Source organism: Carya illinoinensis, chromosome 2, assembly GCF_018687715.1.
Source record: "Carya illinoinensis cultivar Pawnee chromosome 2, C.illinoinensisPawnee_v1, whole genome shotgun sequence".
Taxonomy (NCBI): Eukaryota; Viridiplantae; Streptophyta; class Magnoliopsida; order Fagales; family Juglandaceae; genus Carya; species Carya illinoinensis.
Window position 1 is genome coordinate 29350507 of NC_056753.1, and position 20934 is coordinate 29371440.

A 20934-nucleotide genomic window follows, 5' to 3' on the forward strand; every position below is an offset into this window, starting at 1 on the left:
AAACCATCTGAATTTTTTTGCCAAGTTTTAGGAAATCATATGACTTGAAGATCGATTCTTTTAATGACTTGAGCCTCGTTTAACTTGTAATGTTATACATAACTTGATAAGTTTTAATTGAAGAATGAAATGTCTTCGACACGATTATCACACGCCAAACTTTACATCAATCATATTATAATATCACTAGAAACTCTGTTATTTGTTATATTTTTTGAACATTTCTTAGATGAGATAATTGTTCAGCTTCGATTATCTTCATATTCTGTGTGCACAGAAACATATATAAACAAAATTAACCACGATACAAGCAATTCGGTGCGATCTCTGTTTTATTTTCCATAATCGGGTCAAAAGATCTCGAAAAGGAAGTTCAAACGAGTAAGAACACTGACCCATGCTCATGATCCAAAAATTTGAAGTGAAATTAATGTACTCAACACTTGGATCACACAGAATTTTTGTAGTTCTTTTTTCGTTTGGGTTTTTTTTTTTTTTTGGGGGGGGGGGGGGGGGGTGGGTGGCGCGGGGAAGAAAGAAAACTCCATGTCAAGCTCACCGGGAATGCAGGGGAGTGCCATTTGAACCCAATGCCCCCAATTCAATCCCAAATCCGGTTACAGTGTAATTTGCGCCTAGTTTTCTGACCCTCAGCATCCTTATGAGTTCTGTTGGAAGCGCTATATCACGCTCATCAATCTGTGTCATTATAAATTTAAATGTAGTGAGGGCTTGTGCCATTAGGACAATAATAAGCAGGGCATAGACAAACAAAAACACATACAACTTGGAGAACAGCATCCAGCAATCCAGGTATTCTTGCATCTCTGCGCATGTCATCCTTTTCCTTCAATGAGAGTAGAGTGAGAGTATTCAATGCCCGGGTTAACTCACCCTTTAATCCACTTTGAAGAGCCAGGACTAACGTCTTATTGTTTTGAACTAGAAAGAGCATGACAATCAGACGGGATCAAAAACATCTATAGCTGAACATATCAGATCATCAACACCAGAAAAATCTAGGCCCAATTTGTTTTTTGTGAAACAACACAATTTTTTTTAAAAGTTGGGAAAAATGTGTCAAAAGCAAGTTGTCAATACCTGCCAAACATCTCAAACAAAGACTGTAACGAGAGGGGAAGTATGAATGAATGAGAAGAAATTGTTACATGTAATCCATTATGGATGATGTTATAGAATGTTAGTTTTTTTATTATCCTTCGATTCTCAAAAAACTCACAGGGCTCATATGTTTCTTTACAATATATATATATATATATATTTTTGATAAGTAAAAATAAAAAATAAAAATAAAAATCTTGTAATATCTATAATTCCTATTTCAGTTTACTGCAACTTTCTTGATACTTTTTTGTAATCCCCATCTGTTGCACCAAAGTGTTATAGGTAGATTCTGATGCAATTTACTACTTCACATCACCCATAAAATTCTATTCTGCATTTTTCTTGCTCCTATCTCATAATTCATACACACTTTGCCATTTCTGCTCCCACTTCCTATGCTATACTTCGGTTATACCATATCCCCATGCCCCACCTTGCCCCATAGATCCACTCTTCCCAGCATTTGGCGTAAACATGCAGTGCAACAGTGATTTATAGATATGCTAATCTCAACATAGCCTCCCATAATGGACATGCAGAGTAATACCAGCAATGCATTTGAGTACAACTAAACAGTCAAACAGAAAATTGACAACACATATCAAAATATCCTTCGAGTCCTCTTCAATTCAATTTAAAACAATACAAAAGTCCAACTTGACGCCATAAAAGAGAATTGTTTGCACAGTCTATGCAGTCTTGAAATTCCATAGTATATTTTACAGAATTTAAGGGATCGAAACTTTATCCTTGTAAATATTCCAAGATATTAGTAGCACCTTTAGGTCTAGCTCTAAGATTGATATTATATTAAAGCGTAATTCATGTATTAGGGTTTATATTAAAAAAAAAAAAAATCGGATATTAACACCTATAAAAGAAAGTGGGATGTTAAATAAATTTTGGTACAGTCGTAGCCTATGAACTCGAACAATATTATGAAAGAAATGGTTTAGAAAAATTGAACCGCGAAGGAGCTGTCAACGTGGAGAGATGTGCCGAGGAGGTTCGACGGAGCCGCCGTTTCGGCTGCAGCTACGGCGGTGGAGCTGGTGTTGCTACTGCCGAATGTCCGGCCCCTCTTCGGCGTGGGAGCCGTGGCGAGCAGCTCCAACCGACTTGCTCTGCACACTTATTCTGCATTGCGCTCTCTCGGGCTCTGCAGACCGCAATGGCGAAGTGGTCGATCAAAGATCTGAATCTAAAAGCAGGAGGATTTTTCGACCCGGACCCGCAAATTAGACCGTAAATGGATTGTTCTCTAACTGCGATTTTGGGCCGAAGGACCACCACCTAGCCCGAAAGAGGTGTCTTCCCCGCGAACATGGCTGCCTTCTATTTTCATTTTTCGTCCCAGACACATTCTTCCAATTCCATCTTTTGAGCCCATCACAATCTAAGGGACCGGGCTCAGATAACTGGGCCTCAGCTAAAGAAACCGAACAGGCCATAAATCATGGCCATGGGCTCACTACAAAAGAAGGGAGAAGCTAACAAACTCCCAACGACATGTTACGATAGCCCCCTATTGACTGGATAAATCACAGACAAAAGGAGAAAAATTCAAATAATAGGTCCAATCTGGTTTCAAACAGGAGTTAAAAGCAGTTTTGAATTCTTGAAGAATGCTCATGACCACTATACATATATATACATTTGTGTACATATATAATATATATATGATAAATAATATTTTAAAATTTATTTTAAAAAAATAAATAAATATTAAATTTATAAGAAAAATTAATTTTTTAATAATAAATTTTATGATTTTTTAAAACGACTGTATAATACTTACACATTTTATAATTATACGTAATATTACATTTTAAGCCTTTTCCTCTATTATTGTTGCAGGTTGCGAGTGGTGGGATTCGAAAGTGCAGAACACGTCCATAACAGTCCCAATTGCTCCAATATTTCCCGTTCGTTTGACTTCGGGTGGATTTTTCTACATTTATATTAGAGAAATATTTTTTGCAATCGGTAAATGCAGTCGGCGTGCAGTCGTGGAGAAAAAAATGAATTAATACGGGACCTATATAAAAAAAAAAATTATTTTTATAACTTTTTTTTATTCATGTAGGTCCCCCTGATATAAAATAATTTTTTTATAATTTTTTTTATTCATTCCGTACAGCCGACTGCACGCCGACTGTATTTACCAACTGTATCTAACAAAGCCCTTTATATTATGCGTTAACTACGTTAGAGCGTTTCAAATCATAACTCTAGACTTTATATTTCAGATCAATTAAATATTTACGTGTTCAAATGATTGTATAATGTACAGGAAAAGTAACGCTACTTATTATTTATTTTTTTATCATCTTATTATTATCTCATAATATCATATTAAATAATTAAAAATTATTTATTATATTTTATTTGTAAATTTATTATTTAATATCATATTAAAAATAATGAAATGATGATAAGAAAATTAATAATGACTCAATTTTTTCATACAGAAAATATAAACAATTCTATCTCCAAGTCATTAATCCAATATATATTGTTAGAAAAATAATATTTATAATGGTGATTGTGCAAGTATCACATAGTTTCTTTGAAAAAAAGTAAATTAATACGGATCTTAACGAAAAAATAATAATAATAATTATAAACTTTATTTTTTTAAAAATGATTATGTAATATTTATATATTTACAATTGTACTAAACATTATTCATGCAATTAATTTTGAATATCAGAACCTGATCGGCAGAAGATTTAGGTGGAAATCTTCGTGGACGTTCTACGTCGTTTGGTGATTTTATCATTGGATTCTTTCTAGGTAAGGGCCTTCGTCGTATGGCTATAATTTACTGTGGAAGTCATAAATAGTCGCAACTATTGGCAGTTTTGGCAAGGTATTCTGTGTCTTGAATGTCTGCTTTTTTCTGTACTTCGTAAGAGGAAGCATCCCTGCAACTCATCGTGAAGACTCTAAAGGAAAAAAAAAAAAAAAAAAATTTGCTATATATAAATACAGCTACTTATTAATTTATATATTAATATTAATTTATTTATACTTAAAATTTAAATTAATATTATTTTTAATAAAATTTATTTTTTGACTAATCACATCATATTAATATATAGATTAATACATAATTATACTTGCACTATATTAAAAAAAAAAAAAAGACTTTTATTTGTCAAATCTCATAGAATAATTAGCATTTTGGCTTCTTGTTCAAAAGATGTATACCCTTTTTTATTTTATTTTATTATTATTTTAAGTCAGAAGATGTAGACTTGGTGATAAGGAAGGTCAATTTAGGTACAGTTTAGATTTAGAATTGATTTCAATTATTATTATTATTTTTTATTTATTACAATATTTTTTAAGAATTTTATATCAACTATAATAAATAATTTAAAATTTTAAAATAATAATAATATTAAAAAATATTTTAATATATTTTTTTTATTTTTTATTTTTTATTTCAATCCATTTAATCTCAATTCATTATAAAAACTTCACCTTAATTTAAATGTACAGTCATAAATTATCTAAGATTACATTTAAATAGTGGAGTGTTTTAAGAAGATTCTATTATTATTTTTATTTTATTATTATTTTTTATCTAAATTTTCTTATTTTTTAATATTATTTATTATTATTTAATATATTATTATTATTTTTATCACTATTTACAGAATATCTTAAATCATTCTATTATTCAAAAAGAACTTAAGTGTTACACATTTTTTTAAAATAATAAGTAAATATAATATTTAAATAAAAAAATTAATTTTTAATAGTAAATTTTTTTTTTAAAGTATACGATATTTATATAATGTATAATTCTATAACTTAACATCACTGCTTAATTATAGATGGAGAGGAGAAACCAGCTAAGCTAGAATTGCTTTTTCCTTGTGGTCCACAGATCATCACTTTTATTGGGCATTTGGGCTTTTAATTATATTGACAAGACTAATGTCAGAAATGAATGTTGTGGGCCATCTGCAAGACATAAGGCTATAGAAGAGTTATTCGTATAGGTGAAATCGAAATACATCAGTTTCTATGTTTTGTCTTATCTTTAATTTTTGTTTGAAGTTTTTCAATACTATGGACATGTTTTTTTTATTTCCATCTTTAGTAACAGCAGTATATATCTCACGGGAGTGATTTTTCATTTATATGGTCGATAACAGATGGGTAAGTTAATTGGATAACCAATTGAATTAAAGAGTATTACTCTTTAAATTAACCAAAACCGATTTAGATAAAATTAACAAGCTGTTCTCATTGTATCTGTTTATATTTATTTTATTGCATGTAGTTGAAAGAGGACAGCTTGTTGATAATGACATCCAACGTGGAAATCCGATTTCCACTTATGAATTTACTGCTTTGGCATATTCCAGTGCCGAAAGAGGAGATTCGTGGACAGCTGTCTCGACTGAGCTGCATCACATGCAAGCATTAGAAGCAACGAGAAAAAAATGACGGGCAACGTAAAGAAATTTTATAAAAATATATTTATAAATCAATATAATTTTATATAATAGAAAGAAAAATATAGTTACAAATATAATTGTATATTAATATGTGTATTAATGTAATATGATTAGTTAAAAAGTAAATTTTATTGAAAATAATATTAATTTAAATTTTAAATATAAATGAATCAATATTGATACACGAATTAATACGCGATTGTGCTTATATATAGCAAAATTTATAATAGGATAAATTTATTTTTATAAAATTTTTAAAAGTTAAAATATTTTTTTTTGAAAAAATGTTTAAGACACAATGACATCAAATCCATTAGCTTGATTTTCTTTGCCAATAACTTGTTTTAGGAAGTAAAAATTTTTGAAATACAAACATATCTTATACACTAATTTGCGTATTGATAATATTTTTTATTTAAAAAATATAATTTTTTTAAAAGAATAATAAAATCTCATATCTTATCAAAATTATCTTTATTTTTAATTCATATCATTTTATTAAATATATGTCTTATATCTAAATATTAGTACATAAATTAATATATAAAATATATTTACAAGAAGATTTTCCCTTTTAAATTGAGCATTTTTACTTTTTTATTTAGGTTGAAAAGTATGACAATTGTAGCTGTCCTTTAAATACAATTATGAGGCAACATTCAACTAAAATAAATGAAATAATATTGGTCCCTAGTCTCTTTGCAGGCCAGTTTTTGGTTTCCGCATAAACCTGTCTTGGTGGTTTATGTAGGATTTGGTCAGCTACCAATGCGACCAATTGCAGCTTGTTAATATCAATTGTTGCCCTTTTTTGTCACACCCAAAGTTAAATAAAATGCATTAGATTTTTATTTAAGAACTCACTTTTTTTCTACCTTTTATTTTATTTTATTTTTAATCTATTCAGAAATTCAGAGGGGACAATGTCATACCTTTTATGGCCACCATAGGAAACCCACATCCCCCCGCCCTCTCTCTCTCTCTCTCTCAAAGAAGAAACTGTACGTATCCATGCATTTATTAAAAGATAAAAAAGTAGAAAAGATATAAAGGACGGAAAAGGAAATGTGAAAAGTGGGGAAAGACGAGAGGAGCAAAGTGTGCGAAGAAGAGTGGCCCAAGCTGTACCACATGTCACCATGTGGTGAGTCCATGCCATGCGGCATGCAGTACCCTATACAGCGTAGACATGTCAAATCATGATTAGATAAGTGGAGTAGAGATGTCTAGAGTCTATACTGTTTCATAAACTCTCTCTTAGCACAGTTTCCGACAACAACTATTCCTCGTCAGATCCAGAAGAAAGAGCATATGTTGTTTCGATTCAGCGAATAAACATGATAATAGACCAACTACTACTCTATAGTTTGTTTACAATTATAGATTAAACTAGTATTTTTTTTTTTTAATTTTAGTTTGATTTTTATTTTAATTTGATGGATTTAAATATTAAAAAATATTATATTATTAAGAATGGTAAATAGATAGTAATTCAGTTGTAAGGTATCACTTCTATGCAGGGAAAAGGGCGATGGAGTCCACCATTGTTTAAGATGGAACTGTAGGCATCTTATCTTTACCCCATTCTCCAATTAGAACTTGTGAGTCCGTGTGGCCTAGGAAAACCTGAAATTGAATTTGCATCTCACAAGCAATCTTTAAGACAGAAAGAGAGGGCAGTAGGTGGGAGGTTGTTTTCACAGGACTATTATTATTATTATTACATATCAAATGTTTTGCTTTTATTGTTCTTTCTTGTGGAGAGGGAGACGCCGAGTATTCAGTCTTTAATTTCGAAAAAAAAATTATATTCATCCTCTTTTATACTATACACTACTACACAATAATATATAATTTATTATTTACTTTTTATTTAAACATACATATTAATATATAAATACGTATATAAAAATAATTAAGTATATATTAACGTGTGATGAAGAGATAATAAATAATATTTTTTTAAAAAATAAAAATAGAAAAATAACCTTGCAGCAGACCCTAAAATTATAATCTTAATGTATTACAATGAAATAAAATACATAGCATTACCAGTGCACCAACCACAATGATGGTGGGATATGGCGAAAAATGTCGGGCATTTGCTTCAAAGACCTATTTGCCACAATGCAACGTGTGACTTGAGCAATTTTCGAGACACCACGAGCTCTCCACCTTCTCCCTCTGCCATGGTAGCCCCCAAGATAAAAATTAATTACAGTACATGAAAATGAACACATCGATCAACGAACACCAACAAAATTCAAATTAAGAAAGGAAAGCCTTATCCTCATCCCCCCTTCGGTTCCCTGTGAAGAAACCAGTCACTGCGCCCCCCATTAACACATCTGTAATAAAAACCATTAAAACCAACTGACATTTTTGGACAATCGATGAACAAACTATCTATTAAAACAGCGGATAATCTCATCGGATTCCAGTCTCAGGTGTTTACACTTCTTTTCTTAAGCATGTACGGATTTTTAAATAAGCTTGTATTTAATTACAACACATCATAGATTTGCTGCACCTTACATCCTTACATGATCAAAAAAGAGTGGGGAAAACCCCAAAAAAGAAGAAAGATTGTAGCAGTATCCTAATTGCGATTATATATTATTTATATGATTTTTTTTATAAGGGTAATACAAAATTTCTTTTAGGGTTTATCCTTGAGAAGAGAGGCTAATCCGGTGACCATCTTTGCTCCTCTCTGAAAGCTCTTCGGTTTTACTGCCGGTGGCTGCCAAGGGGTTACCGCCACTTCTTTCTCGCCCTCGTCCACGCTGGAGTTTCTCGACGGGTGTGATGATAACGAAGCGCCCGCGCTAGAATCGGGCGGCGCTGCTTCCTCACCGAAGATCAGTTTCAGCTCACCCCCATCGCTGTCGGTGTTGACGGAAGATTCCTCGTTGTCGGTCCCGGAAACGGTGTCTCCAAGGGTGGAGGATGATCGGGGCTGAGTGGTTCTGGTATAGGTAGAGAGCCACTTGGCCCGCATGTACTCCCCCTTTCTCCATGGCGGAAAAGGCATCCCCTTCTTCTTCAGGCTCTGCCTCGCTGCCTCCGACACAATCGACGCGATCTGACCCAGCCGATCTGATTTCCCTACAAAAATGTATGGCAGGGATTGCAGGATCGCCTTGTATGCACCTGTTGATCGAGCTATCTCAAACTCCGATCGGAAATCGATATCGATCAACAATCTCTCCCCCTCGACTATTACATCTATGTATTCGTATTCCCCTGAACCAAAACCATAGATTTCTCTCAATTTTACGTCATGATTAAAAATGAATTAAGGTCAAACTATTTAGAGAAAGAGAGAGAGAGTACCGGCTGGGTAAGAAGATGATTTTTCCCATTTAGATTTGCAAATTGAGGAGTCGTATCCGAGAGTTGAGAGAGAGTCAGTGACGATGATTTTCAGATCGTCTTTTCTTTTGTGAATTTTGCTGTTCTTCTCGACGATCTTCGACGTGTCTGCTAAGAGGTTTCTCTCCGCAATGCTAGAGCAAGGAATTAGAGTCTGTTGCAACAAAACATGATTAATTTAAGCTCTTACTAGGTTTTTTTTTTTTTTTTTCTAATAATTCTTTAGCCAAAACTATGCTTATGCTCCGCTTGGTTGCTGAGAAACTAGAGGAAGTTGAAATTTAGAATTTTGGCGACGCAGAACTTGAAGCGACATTTTACCTTGAGTATATCAAAGAAATCACCGCCGAAGGACGATCCGGAAGTGATTGACTCGCCGCCGAAACAAGCGAACACGTCAAGCTCGTCGTCGGAACTGTCATTGCTGTTGCCGTTGAAGCAATTGCAGCGATTCCGGCCGAACTTCGCCGCCGCTGATGATTGCTTCTCGGTGCTCTCCTGCTCAATGAAGTTCTGCACCATCCCCGCCAAGCAAACCGAGCTCGGGTCGAACTCTGCCCCTCCTCCATCTTTGTTGCTGTACTGTGCCTCGCCACCAATTTGCTTCTCCCCAGACGAAATCTTCAGAACGCTAGGGAATTGCCGGTCAAAAAGCCTCCTGAATCGCGATTTCATCACTGGTTTGGCCGTATCCGTTCGAACAACCGGTTCCATCCATGCTGCTTGAGAATCAACATCAATAGGTTGGATCTTCATCGGAAAAGGTATGGTGAAGTTGAAACAATCGCTAGAGAGGTTACGCTCTATGGCTCTGTGTATTTCAGTACCGCCTAATAATGCTAGACTGAAAACACCGCTCTGAAGTTCTGGTTCTTTATCAGAGCTCAATAAACTCGGATTCGCTTTGAAATTCGCAGCCTAACAGTAAGAAAATTCTAAACAAAGAAACGGCACCTTAATCCAAAGGTGCCTCCCTAACTTCCAAATATTCACACCAATACATGAACGAGAAAAATCCGATGCCACCACTCACACCAAAAATTCATACGCATTCTACACCCACCGTCATCTTTACAAAAGTCTGTCTCAATAGACAAAGCAACAATTTTCCGCCGGTAATAATTTCTTCTCCGATCACCGGGTCAGTCTGCTACGAAAACTAAACTAAAGAAAGAACAAAAGAATAATCTACGAAAATTTCTTAACGAACGAGAAATCGGGGTACCTTCTTCTGGAATTATCTTTGCGAAGAAGAATGGAATAGCTTTTCGCACTAAGACAAAAAAGGCAGGTTGGTTTCGTGGAAAACGTGACTGCGATGATCGGAGATATGGGCAGCAGGTGTTTTTAAGGATGAGACCTTCACCGGAATATTCATTTTCCGGTGCGCAGATCGTCGACAGCGAAGGTGAGAGAAATGGCGAAAAATGTTTTAGTGAGCTTCTGGTCTGGTGAGACTCGATGATGGTCTAATGGATTGGATTGAGGATGGGTTTTATATAGGGAAGGGTCAGGGAGTGGTGACTCGGATCAACTGACAACGTGGAGGTCTACATGGCGCATTTTATCCCTATTCAGCGCTTCGCTTTGCTTACGTGGCGTTGGTCGCATTCAGTGGTTGGGTTGTGGACGTTTTATGGTGGGTGACACGTGTGAGTACTGGCGATCGTGTGTGGTCTCGATTGGGTCGTGATGTATAGTAAAATACAAAAATGTCCCTCCACTAGTTTGGATTTTTGTGGGTATATGCCCCCTCGTAGTCAGGAGATATCGAAAACGGCCATCGAGGGGATCGTGGCAAATGTGGAAATCTTGAGATCTCGGAACATAAGGGTAAAAAAGAATAAATGAACAGTAATGATGTAATTGGATTATATATATATTTTTTAAAGTTGAATAAATTAATGTTGTAATATAATTTTTTAATATTAATTTTTTTTATAATTTAAAAAAAATTAAATTATTTATTATCTTTTAAATGAAGATTTTAAAAAATTACAATAATAAAATAAAATGAAATAAAATAATTTAAATTTTGATAAACAAATAGAATGCACGATGTGCGCTTAACGTTGCATGACACGCGTTGTATTGGCAGAGAATCATTAGTTGGATTAAATAGGAATAATATTCTATGAGAAATGATTTTTCTAGTAGGTAAATACAGTCGACATGCATTCACTTTGAAAAAAATGAATTAATATGGGACTTATATAAAAAAAAAAATTATTTTTATAACTTTTTTTTATTCATTCTGTACAACCATGAAAAAAAAATATTTTTATAATTTTTTTTAATTTATTCCGTACAGCCGTTTGCATGCCGACTATATTTACCGACTGCGTTTAGCAAAGCTCATATTCTATTTGAGTAATGTTATCGGTCCTCTTAATTTATGCTACTCGTTGAGTCATTTTCTTCGTCTGATGTGCCCATACCATATAGTTTATTAAAAGATTTAAAATATAAATATAAGATATAGGAAATTTAAGGATTTAGTATTTCTTTTTTTAATATATTTTTTATCTCTATTTTATTTAAATACATATTAATTTATTTAATAGACCGCGTAGTATTGTAATGTCGTATAAATGAGATAAAATAAATGGTATAAATTAGAAACCATAACAATTAACAAATTTATCATTTCTCTTAGTTACAATAACTCAACATATATGTTATCAATTATAGCTTTATTATTGCCTCACACACTCTCTCTTTCTTTAAGCATTTCGATTAAAGAAATAATTAGTAAAATAATATTTTAATAATATAGATGAAAGAATAACGAATCGAAATGCAGAGTATATTTGAGAGGATTTTATTATTTAGCTGCCTACGACGCACATTATATTTATTTTAAATTTTTTATATCCTTATTAAATTATTTGAATTTTTCTACTCATATCCCCACGCTACATACTTAATAATAAAAAAAAGTAAATATGTGATATAAGAATGATGAGTATGATTTTTCTATTTGGTGTAGATTAGGTAAAGTAATAAAAGTGGGTTATTTTAATTAAATTTGAGTATAACTTTGTTCAATCCGATGGCAATACCCATACGGTGAGTACAAGAAATAAAATATGTTTTTCTCAAGATGTATACAAATCCATGGGCTTTATTTTTTTGTATCTCCTTTTGTAAGCACAATTCTATGGGCTCAAGTTGTAATTAATTATAATAAGCACAGTTGCCTTCAAAAACTGGTGGAAATGTAGTTCCAATCTCCCTCTGTATTATCGTGATTAGGCTCACCAATCACTTTATAAATAATAATTGCTTAGTTTTTTTTTTCAAATTAAATTTCGAATGATTAAAATAACATCGATCTTGCAAGATTCCAAGAAACAAATCTTAATTTTCCAGAACATCTATGATTAATCTAAGGGATACTATTAAAACTAAGGTCGTTTTATGTTGGATTCGGTCAGCACTTAAAAAAAAAATGAGATAAAGGAACAAAACAAAACAATGTTAAGTTAATTTTTAAATCAAATTGAAATACGTAAGTCTCCCAACCGACCCACTTCAACAAAACGGGGGGTGGTTTCATGTTAAAGCGCTTTTTTTATATTTATATTGAATGAGAAATGATTTGATAAGGTTCTATAAAAATAAATTTATAAAATGAGATATTTTAATTTAGTATATTAAAAAATTATATTTATCTTTAAGTTTTTTCGGCGAAATGTTGTAACATCTTTCTTATTTAATTATTAATTGATTATATATATATATATATAATTACTGCCCGGATAAATGCTGTCATGAATCATGTAGAGCAACCAATTATTGGTCTTAGGCGTGACACAGAAAGCATATGAAACTCCAAATACAGACAACAAGTTTGTGCCACACCGGATGATTGAAGAAACAGAATTGTCTTTTTCTTTTATGGTGATTTAAAAAAAAAAAAAAAAAACTTGCATTACGACAGTGTCGTATTTATTATATAGCGGCACCCAAGTGTTGCTTTCTGTTGCTAGTACCATGTATACGACAAAAAAAACAATTATGGCCCATGACAGCCTTGCGTTTGATTAATACATCCAAGACTTTTAGCATATAAACCAAATAGGCGTTTCGATTTGGAGAGAGAATTATGCTTTTTAGGAACAGCCATTGTGATTCGTTTTTTCTTTTCTTTTTTAATTCATTTGAATATTGAGCCATTTTTTTAAGCAATTCATCCGTATAATTGGGCATGGATTTGAGTCATTTGACTATTGGAAATTTGGAATACATACGTGGATTTTTTGTTTACTTCTATATCAATTTCCGTTTTTATTTTTATTTTTGAGTAATGTTACATACAATAATAAAATATAAAAATAACCATATAATCGCTTAAAGTAAAGTTTATTATTAAAAAATTAATTTTATTTTCACATAATTTTTATATTTATTTATTTTTTAAAAATAATTACGTAATATTTAAGTATTCACACGATTATAAATATCAATTTTGATCAAATAATTATCATTATGCAAGACATCCCACAAGTTGAAATGACAAAATTCGCATAATCTATTCAATTAGGTCAGTTGGACACGGTCAAATGCATTTTTTATAAAAGACTTTCGAGCAATTAGCTTAATGACAACCTTGTTAAATTTAAGTCCCTGTTCACCAATCGGTTTTTTTTTTTTTTATCAAACATTTTATGCAATGATGAGTATTATAGGTACAAATAAATTATATAAAATTAATCTTATAAATTAATATAATTTTATATGATTCGTCACATCTATTTTATAATATTAATAATTTTATAATCTGATAAATGACATTAAGTCATGTCAATTTATAAAATTATATTTATATAATATTTTTGTAACTAGAGTATTTTTCTTTTGATATTAGTATTTGAGTATAGGAGCTGAGTGGGCAAATTTAAAAATTTTCAATCTAATTTTAAAATTTAGAATGAAAGAAAAATAAATACATAATATTTTCAAATGGTATTAGATCTGTCCATTACAAGCCCTAAATCTTAAACAAAAACTCTCAAAAAAAAAAAAAATAATACTGAATGAATGATTCTGTAAACCCTCCCACACATTATTAATTCTTTGGTTAATACTGCAATAATGAAGTGTTGGCACTTTAAGAGGCACCATGAGCAGTCAAAAGCTATAAGTGACCGTTAGTTGCAGCCAGGTTTGAAATAAATAAAAAATGGGTCTGCTTTTCTAAGGTAAAAAGTAGTTGAATCAAGATTTTTACAGTGAGTGGATGAGGATGAGGACTCTTCATTGGTACGCTTGTCTTATCATTGTTATTTGGGATTTATAATGAGGACACCAAAGTTATAATTTTGTGTCCAACTTTGTGGTACATGTAACTAAGAAAATTTCATCCTATTAAAAACAAAACATTATCAACAGCATTGAATAAAGTAAAACCAGTTTAATGCACTTTTGGATTTAGCTTCTGAGTCACGAAGTCCCCTTCCTTGTCCTTTCTTCTTCCCTTTTGAGTGATATGTGCATGAGGGTAATGATGGTCTTATTATCTCTCATCATTTATTTATTTATTTTTTTTAAAAAAAATTATTATTATTATTTTATTTAATGGCTAAAGAAATATATTAATAAAATTGTATTTTTTTTAATGATTACAAATGTTAAAAAAATAATAAAAATTTTAAATTCACCATTTTTGTCTTCGTATTTGGGTCCTTGTTTGTAATTTTAACATGTTTGTTAAAAGAAAGCAGCATGTCACTGCTTAAAAGTAATTGGGATTGTAACACTGGCTGCCATGGTACTGTACATTATGTACGATCAGTGATAATCTAGCACACTGCCCCATTGAGCATGTAGCTTTTTTCCATAACTTTTGAAAGCTGTAAATATGTTTTGATTCTTTTAACAGGCATGCCTGTATTCTCGCCCAAGTAACCGATAATTAAAGTTTGAAAAATGATTTCGCCAAATTCCTAAAAATAAATATATGATATATTAAATTATAAAATTATTTTTATTATAAAATAAATCAAATATATCAAATAAAATCGTTTTTTTCTTATAAATTTATTTTTATAAAATATTTTTACAATTAATCTTTTTCAAACTCAAAATCTCTAATACCCCTCTTTTGTCAGTATTAATATGCATCAATTACTTTAAAAAATGAACAATCCTCGTTTTCAAATCTGAGCATCTACTTTTCCCAAACACCGAGGCCTTAGTGCGTAGATATAAATATATATATATATATATATTAATTTAGGAGGTATCCTTTTCTACTTTTGTGCTTTGGAGGATGAAAAGCGAAAGCTGCACAACAACGATGTTCCAACAGTTTAGTAATTTGTCACTTATCTGTTGGGTTTATTATATTTCATTGTTATAACTTCAATGTGGCAAAGACAATTGATGCCACTTTAGTGGACTTCTTCTATGTTGTCTATTGAAACTGTTGGATTTATTTTTTAAAACTAATCATTACCACTTTATAAAGGTTTTCGGAGCATTGGTTTGTTATTAGCTTTCAGAGACTCAGGTGCTTTGAATTTACAATGAATTACTCTTTTTTTTTCGCATGATTCACATGAAGATAAGTTGCAGACTAAAATAATTGAATAAGGTTAAATACATTTTTAAGATACTAAAATCTCGTACACTTTTTTTAAAATATATAAAATCCGTATTTATGTCCTATTTTTCTAAAAAAAATTCTATATACCATCTTACGATTTTATTTATATTTTATTAAATAAGATGTGTCACATTTATTACTATTAAATAATTATTTATTATATATTTATTTATTATTAAACAACAATAAATATATCACATCATATATAATAAAATACAAATAAAATTATAATATAGTACATAGTATTACTCTTAAGCAGTTGAAATGGTTCATATATGAAGTTTAAGCACAGTACACAGATTCTTTCTTCAGTGTCATTGGCTACTTTATTATTGTTTTTTTTTTAAAGTAAATGACGTATCGATAATATAAAAAGTAAAAGAGAACAGATGAAGAGTCCAACAAACGCCCTATTATTATAGTTAATAAAGAAGAAAAGGGTTAGAAAATGGAATCAATTAATTTATATTATTTCCAAGTTTTCTTGATTAATTTGGTACTGAGAAAGGGACATTCATGGAGATGTTTGATAAATCAATCCAAAATATTATGAATCAATTTAATTTTACTTCCCTCCATCTGTATTAAAAAGAATTATAGTATTAAGCCAAACAACCCTTAGGTATGGAGACTGGTATTTTTAAAAAAGTAATGCTATATACAATTACTTTTAGGTACTTCATACATATTCTACTGATGTGATTAATTGTATTATATTTTTTAAATATTTAACCAATCACATTACGGGAATGCATAAAAGAATACGTAAAATTGACTGCATATAAAATTTTTGTTTAAAAAAAATTAAATAAATTATATAAAATTAACTTATGAACTGATTTGCCTTTTTTTTTTTTTTTGTTTAAAGTCAGGGCCCCATGTACGAGAGGAGCCCCTACCCCAATTTTATTAAAAAACCCTCACTTATGGTGGAGGAAAACCGTGGTTACAACTTGACGCATGGGGGATACAAAAAACCAAAACCCATGTGTTAAAAAACCTTAATAACCAAAACATACAAAAACAAAGCCAAAAGAAAAAAAAACAAGAACCAAACTCAAAACCAACTGAGGGCAGGACAACCTGCAAAAACAACAAGCAAGCAAAAAAGGGAGCATATAAACAAAACAAATAGAAAGAACTTACCAAGCACAAACCTTACGAAACCCTTAAGTAAGGAAGACCCAACTTATCCATGCGAATAAGACCTCTTAAAAGACTGGGCAACGTCTGATCATCAGACCAATCAGAGTTCAAACCCTCAACATCACTCTTTGCTAAAAAATCAGTAACTGCATTACCTTCACGAAAAATATGAGTCACAGTATAATCCATGCAAGTAAGAAAAGCATGTAGTTCTTCCCAAAAATCTTCTAGATACCAGTTGGGGCAAGCATCCTTGGTGATCCAATTAGGGGTGTCAAATCGTGTTAACGGGTTGTGTTCGTATCGTGTCAAGGTGTATACATTACGTTTAATGGGTCAACACGAACACGACCCGTTAAGGATTTCGTGTCAAAATTGTAGACACGAACACGACACAGTAAGATAATGGGTTGACACGACACGACCCGTTATGACCCGTTAATGAATAAAAAATATTATGACACGAAACGACATGACACGACCCGATCTGTTTCAACCCGTTTACGTTAATGAGTTGAACAGACACGACACGACACGACCCGACCCGTTTGACCTGATTGAAATTTTATATAAATATTTAAATATAAATATTATTTATAAAAATTAAAAATTAACCACAAGTTTAGAATTATAATTCAAATAGATCCATTCCACACACATTGTACTAATATATTAATATTACATCCCAAAATAATAAACAAAACACACAGAAAATATATTAATTTTACAATCTCAAGTACAATAAAAACACAGATCTAAACAAATTTAGAGCAGTATTAATGAGGTGGAGCGTCCTCCTTGTCCTTGTTTTTCTCCAACTCCATTACATCTCCGGTTAACTCGTCCAATTTAACTTCTTGTGTTTCTATTAAAAAAAAAGATATCAGTAAAATTTTATATCAAATAATATTATTGTATTGAAAAATTACAATTATTTATTCAATAAGGTAAAAATAATGTTACCTTGCTCCTCGCCATATAGCCAATCTCTAGTGCAGACTAATGCTTCAACAATATCTGCTTTTAGTGCACTCCTAAATTGATCAATGATACGCCCACCAACACTAAAAGTAGATTCAGATGCTATTGTAGAAACTGGAACACTTAAAATATCACGAGCCATACAAGCAAGATCAGGATAACGAAACTCATTTCCTTTCCAAAAGGAAAGAATGTCAATATTTGCATTTCTGTCTGCCTTAGGTTCATCTAAGTAAAGATCCAATTGACTTTTTTGCATATGGGCAGCAAGGTCATCATGTCTAAATGAATCAAATTCCTGTACACAAAAATAAAATATTATAAATCATTGAATAACAATATGATATAAATCATTAAACAAGAAATATTATACAGTTATTACCTGAAATGCTTGTTTATTAATCGAAGATTGACTTTCCGCTCTACTATAAGTGCTATCAGAAGTCGTGGTAGAACATGTGGGAGCACTAGAAGAACTATATTCCATGAAAAGAGATGACATTTTGCTCCGAACATTCATATACTCAATGGAACAATCCCCATAAAGTTTTGTATAAGAGAAATCAACAAAATGAAGCTTGTATCGAGGATCCAAAATAACTGCAATAGCCAATAATACATTAAACTCAGACCAATATTTCTCAAACTTGACAAGCATTTTACAACACATGGTCTTCATGTAGTCATCTTCACCCTCAGAGTGTCGCTTTAATGTAAAATAAATCAAAAATATTGCTGGAAAGTATAGATTAGCTGTAGGGTATTTGGTCCCAGAAAAATCACAAGTGGCTTCATAAAAAACTCCCAACAAACTGTTGATCTTCTCTATTTTTTCCCAATCAAATATTGATGGACAATGCTTAAAATTAGAATCAGTCAACTCCAAATGACTGAAAGCACGACGATAGAAAATAGCACTCTCAAGCATAAGATAAGTAGAATTCCATCTAGTGGGAACATCTTGTCTCAACCCTTTCTTGCTATCCAAAGACATTTGTTTTGTAGAATCTAAAAATTTTACCTTCCTTGATTGTGACCCTTTGACATACTTAATACTCTCACGAACTTTTTGAATAGCAAAATCAATTTCTTTCAACCCATGTTGTACTATCAAATTCAGAATATGAGCGCAACAACGAAGATGAAAGAACTCACCATCACAAAGAAGAGCTTTTTTAATGTTCAATTGAGTTCTTAACAACTCCACTGAAACATCATTAGACGAAGCATTGTCTAAAGTCAATACATAAATCTTGTGTTGAATTCCCCACTCACATAGCAAATTATAAATTTTTTCAGACAAAGATATGCCATTATGTGGTGGTGGCATAAAAGAAAAGTTCAAAACCCTTTTCTGCAGAACCCAATTCTTATCCAAAAAATGTGCTGTAATGCACATATAACCATCAGTGGTTATAGAAGTCCACAAGTTAGATGTTAGACTAATTCTACCAGGAGAATCATTTAACATGCATTTAATCCTTCTCTTTTCTTGAGAATATATCTTAACCAAATCAGCCTTGGCAGTATTCCGATAAATAATTGGAACATCCGGACGCAAATATTGTAACAAAGATCTTACCCCCGAGTATTCAACAAAACGGAAAGGCAGTTCATGCTTCACAATAGCAGCTATCAAAAGTTCTCTATATTGTTCAGTTTCAAATTTAGGAATGCTTACCGAAATAGATCCACTACCTTGTGATAACATCATCTGACCAATATCTCGTGAACTTCTCCTAGGGCATGCGTCAATGTGACGCTTCATATTTCCGGTTCCATATTTACTTGCAGCCATATAAGTAATTCCACACATCTTGCACTTTGCTCGTGGTTTGCCATCATTGTTCTCAGACTCAGGAACCATGTCAAAAAAAGTCCACATGTTTGACCGTTTCCTTCGTTTTGTTTTAGATTCCTCATTTTGAAAACTTTCTGACTCAAACTAGTCTAAATCAATCAAATCATCATTTTCACCTGCTGCCGAACTCATCTGAAAAGAAACAACAATATGACTGTATGAGTATATTAAATGATATTCTAGTATGACTTGTATGAGTATATTAAATGATATTCTAGTATGACTTGTATGAGTATATTAAATGAGATTATAGTATGACTGTATGACTGTATGAGTATATTAAAAAGCATACCTAGTGTCAACAATTAAAGCTGGTTAGTTGGGTTTTCAATTCTACCAACAAACAGGCCATCAAAAGTAGAATTAAGAATGTAGTTTTGATAATAAGAAAGCTGTCTGATGAATTGATTTGACCCATGTTAATTTTTTCAGTCCAAATAAGGACGAGATTGTTGTGGTTTGTGGTTCTAATAATTGTTCATTTAAACGGAGGTAGGCAGTGCTGGAAACTGCAACCACTCGAAATTTTTAAATAAGAAGCTCATTTATTATTTCTCTAGAGAATAGATAAAGAAAGAGAGCGTAGGATTTAAAGTAAATAAATAAATTTCTGTATCAATTTTATTTTAAAATACATCAACACATATTATTATATAAATATAAATACTCTCAACAGCTCTATATTCTTTTTAAGAAATTCCTATATGCTATAATTTTTTTTTTATTTAGTAAGATATGACCAAAGCTGTTGTTGTTAATTGGCCAAAGATATGACCAAAGCGAAATGATCAAAATACTTTATATTTTATTCTAATTCAATACCATCCGTTGAAAATTCCTTTTTTTTTTTTTGAAAATTCCGTTGAAAATTCCTTTGGCTAGCTATATAACTTGTTGACGTGTCTATGATGTCTAGTACTACTGCATATATGGGTGAAAAGATCCACCATTTTATCACTAATTCGGTCCTCTATTATGTATGCTTTTGTTATAACTGATGAAAAGAATCAAAGATGATGGAATTTGGAAAATAGCAAAAGGAAAAAAAAAATATCAAGAAATTAAGATTCAAAAAATTTTCTTATATATTCATATATAATTCCCTTATCATGTCGCATGAGCAAACTGAACATGGAGAGATCAGTGAAGAGAAATGATATATTTTTTTCAGTAGTACCTTTTTCCAAACTAGAAGAAAAGGAGGCAAGAAACTGTGTATCCAAACTGTGTATACCGAACTGTGTATCCAAACTGTGTATCCAAATTGGTTTCAACGATATTTTTCTGAAAATAAATTATGTATGTTGAGGTTCTCACACCAAATTGGACTGTCCAACATAATAAAATCACAGATTCGATTT

At 31.7% G+C, this 20934-nt stretch overlaps 2 protein-coding genes and 2 long non-coding RNA genes across 4 annotated transcripts; all 4 read right to left on the bottom strand.

Annotated features, from left to right (window-relative positions):
• Positions 1-230: 230 nt before the first annotated feature.
• Positions 231-2573, bottom strand: LOC122300737. The gene is made up of 2 exons (XR_006240069.1): positions 785-2573; positions 231-699 (listed from the first exon to the last, which is right to left on the bottom strand). It is a non-coding gene; the product is annotated as an uncharacterized LOC122300737 (long non-coding RNA).
• Positions 2574-7576: 5003 nt separating this feature from the next.
• Positions 7577-10530, bottom strand: LOC122300739. The gene is made up of 2 exons (XR_006240070.1): positions 10201-10530; positions 7577-7784 (listed from the first exon to the last, which is right to left on the bottom strand). It is a non-coding gene; the product is annotated as an uncharacterized LOC122300739 (long non-coding RNA).
• Positions 7980-10202, bottom strand: LOC122300738. The gene is made up of 3 exons (XM_043111611.1): positions 9297-10202; positions 8937-9129; positions 7980-8846 (listed from the first exon to the last, which is right to left on the bottom strand). Exons 1-3 carry the CDS (start codon positions 9729-9731, stop codon positions 8260-8262), a joined length of 1215 nt encoding a protein of 404 aa, XP_042967545.1. The 5' UTR covers positions 9732-10202; the 3' UTR covers positions 7980-8259.
• A 7549-nt stretch (positions 10531-18079) lies between the features above and the next one.
• Positions 18080-19597, bottom strand: LOC122301874 (zinc finger BED domain-containing protein RICESLEEPER 1-like). The gene has a single exon (XM_043113237.1). The coding sequence runs from the start codon at positions 19595-19597 to the stop codon at positions 18080-18082; it is 1518 nt and encodes a 505-aa protein (XP_042969171.1).
• Between the last annotated feature and the right edge of the window lie 1337 nt (positions 19598-20934).